The 2682-nt window shown below is 37.3% G+C and overlaps 1 protein-coding gene across 2 annotated transcripts; it reads left to right on the top strand.

Moving 5' to 3' along the window:
- Positions 1-2334, top strand: LOC106331422 (proteasome subunit alpha type-5-A). Of its 2 annotated transcripts, none has more exons than XM_013769774.1 (10): positions 1-90; positions 194-259; positions 375-456; positions 868-948; positions 1192-1305; positions 1396-1497; positions 1581-1639; positions 1711-1813; positions 1902-1967; positions 2032-2334. In XM_013769774.1, exons 2-10 carry the CDS (start codon positions 246-248, stop codon positions 2122-2124), a joined length of 714 nt encoding a protein of 237 aa, XP_013625228.1. In that variant the 5' UTR covers positions 1-90; positions 194-245; the 3' UTR covers positions 2125-2334. The 2 variants fall into 2 exon arrangements, with proteins under 2 accessions (XP_013625228.1, XP_013625229.1); XM_013769775.1 differs by having other exon boundaries at positions 173-259.
- The last annotated feature ends 348 nt before the right edge of the window (positions 2335-2682 follow it).

The raw sequence follows: 2682 nt of genomic DNA, 5'->3' as shown, positions 1-2682 counted from the left end.
TCTAACTTGTTGTTCAACAAGTGAACCTTCGGAAGCTAAAAGACGGAGCCGAACGCATCCAGTTTCCTCGATTCGCCCACCAATCAGCTCGTATGATCTCCTCTTCTCAACACCTTCTTAGCTAATTCGATTCCCATTTTGTGGATTCAACCAGATCTGTTAATTCTTCCAGGGTTTTGATTCTGTTGTGCAGACAGACACTAAAGGGGTTTTACAGATCGAAGCCGCCGGAGAAGAAGAAGAAGATGTTTCTCACGAGGTCTGTCTATCTTCTTCTGCTTATGGGTTTACTTAAAGTTTCGTCCTTTTTTATGTTTCAGTCGTGGGTTTTTGCTTAATCGTGATTTCTGATTTTGTTTTTATTTTGTTCCAAGGACTGAATACGACAGAGGAGTCAACACTTTCTCTCCTGAGGGTAGGCTATTCCAAGTCGAGTACGCCATTGAAGCTATCAAGGTAACAACTTTTTTATGAGTTGAAGAAAATGAGTTCATATCTCTTTGTTTAATCGGTTATGAGTCAGTCCTTAGTGTTTGTATATTGAGGTTTGGACTTAAGAGTAAAGTTTCCATTGAAGCTATGGAGAAGAATATAAGAGAAGTTGATTTAGTGGGTTTCTTTGATTGCTCAGACAGTTTTATTGCTTACCAGTTCTTAGTTTTGTGGCCATTGAGACTAAATTGGTAGATTTAGTGATCTACTTGGATAATGATTTAGTGTGTTTCTTTGATTGCTTATACTTAAAAGAGTATTGCAGAGTTTGGATCACATTTTCTTGTTTAATTGCTGTTGTTGAGAATTTACAGTGTGATGATGTGTGTGTGGATTATATTTCGTGAGTGTCTGATGAGTGTGGGATTATTGCAGCTTGGTTCTACTGCAATTGGAGTAAAGACAAAGGAAGGAGTTGTGCTTGCTGTCGAGAAGCGTATCACCTCGCCTTTGCTGGTTTGCCTACTTACATTGAATTCTCGGTTTCTTATAAGTTCTCATTTTGATCACTTTTATTTAATTCAACGAATTGCATCTCTGGTGTTGCATTAGATAGGATGAAGTATAAGCAATCTATGTTACTTATATATGGTATTTGAGTCTATGTTAAAACATCAGTCTAAGTCTAAGTTAAGAAGTGTATCAGTATCACCTCGCCTTAACAGGTTTGGCTTCTTACATTGAATCTTTGTTTTTCAGGAGCCGAGCAGTGTGGAGAAGATTATGGAAATTGATGACCATATTGGCTGTGCCATGAGCGGTTTAATTGCTGATGCGCGTACTCTTGTTGAGCATGCAAGAGTTGAGACTCAAGTGAGGTTTCTCTTTCTTCGGTTTTATTTTTGCTTATAGCGTAAAAAGACCTTTTACACGTTATTGACAGCTTGTTTGCTAATGGTACAGAACCACAGATTCTCGTATGGTGAGCCAATGACTGTAGAGTCCACTACACAAGCCCTGTGTGATCTGGCTTTACGGTTTGGTGAAGGAGATGAAGAATCAATGGTAAATAACTGATAATCAAATCCGAATCTCTACTTAATGACTCATGAGTACTGTTTCTCTTTTTTTCATCTGTGTTATTACAGTCTCGGCCATTTGGAGTTTCTCTTCTCATCGCTGGTCACGATGAAAACGGACCGAGCTTGTAAGTGTTCTTCTACTGATATGATTCACTTGTGGATTGACCAAATTGTAAACGGCTCGGTCTTGTTACAGGTACTACACAGACCCGTCCGGAACATTCTGGCAGTGCAATGCAAAGGCGATTGGTTCAGGGTCAGAAGGAGCTGATAGTTCTCTTCAAGAACAATTCAACAAAGTAATTTGAGAACTTATACAATAATTAATTACTCAATTCTGACTTATTCATGTTGTTAACCTTTAGCTTCCTTTAACTTTTGATGCAGGATCTGTCACTTGAAGAAGCTGAGACAATCGCTGTATCTATCCTCAAGCAAGTTATGGAAGAAAAGGTATATAAACTTTTAACAGTTTACCAAAGTTTTTGATCCATCTAACTGTTTGTGGTCTGTGTAGGTGACTCCGAATAATGTGGACATTGCCAAGGTAGCTCCAGCGTACCATATCTACACTCCGCAGGAAGTTGAAGCAGTTATTAGTCGTCTTTGAGGAAGATGCTCAAATACGGTTGATGTATCTCTTATCCGCCTCTGTGTTTACTTCGGATTTATAAACCAAGAGATTTTTATTTCACCTGGTCTGTTAGATTTGATGTTTCATTTGACGTTTTTAATTGTGTTGTTTAAGAGAATCTTTCTTTCAATCAATAACCGATCGGATTTGTGACAGAAAATTTCTGATGCAAATGACCTTATCTTTTCTTGAAACAAATGTTCAGATGTTTGAAGCTAACTTGCACTACAACTAGTTGTCTTTTAATTGATTCCATATAACCACTCAAACCCTAAATTGAGTTTAATCCAAAACGGCACAACATAAAAAAAAATTGTCATTTTTGACAATTTAAAATTTAATGTCTTCAGTAAAAAATTAAACTTTTTGGTTAAAATTCAGATTTTTTTAAAAAAAAATTGGACTTTCTTAAAGAAAAGAGAAAAGTTTACAGGAAAAAAAAAAAGAAAAACCAACAAAAAAAAAGAAACGGAAAACTAGAGATGGCAAAGTTCGTCCCGCCCCGGACCGCAGCGGGATTGGCTTCAAGCGGAT

Source organism: Brassica oleracea, chromosome C3 (genome assembly GCF_000695525.1).
Source record: "Brassica oleracea var. oleracea cultivar TO1000 chromosome C3, BOL, whole genome shotgun sequence".
Lineage (NCBI taxonomy): Eukaryota > Viridiplantae > Streptophyta > Magnoliopsida > Brassicales > Brassicaceae > Brassica > Brassica oleracea.
Note: the sequence above shows the minus strand (reverse complement) of the source record. Positions and strands in the feature narration are given on the sequence as shown.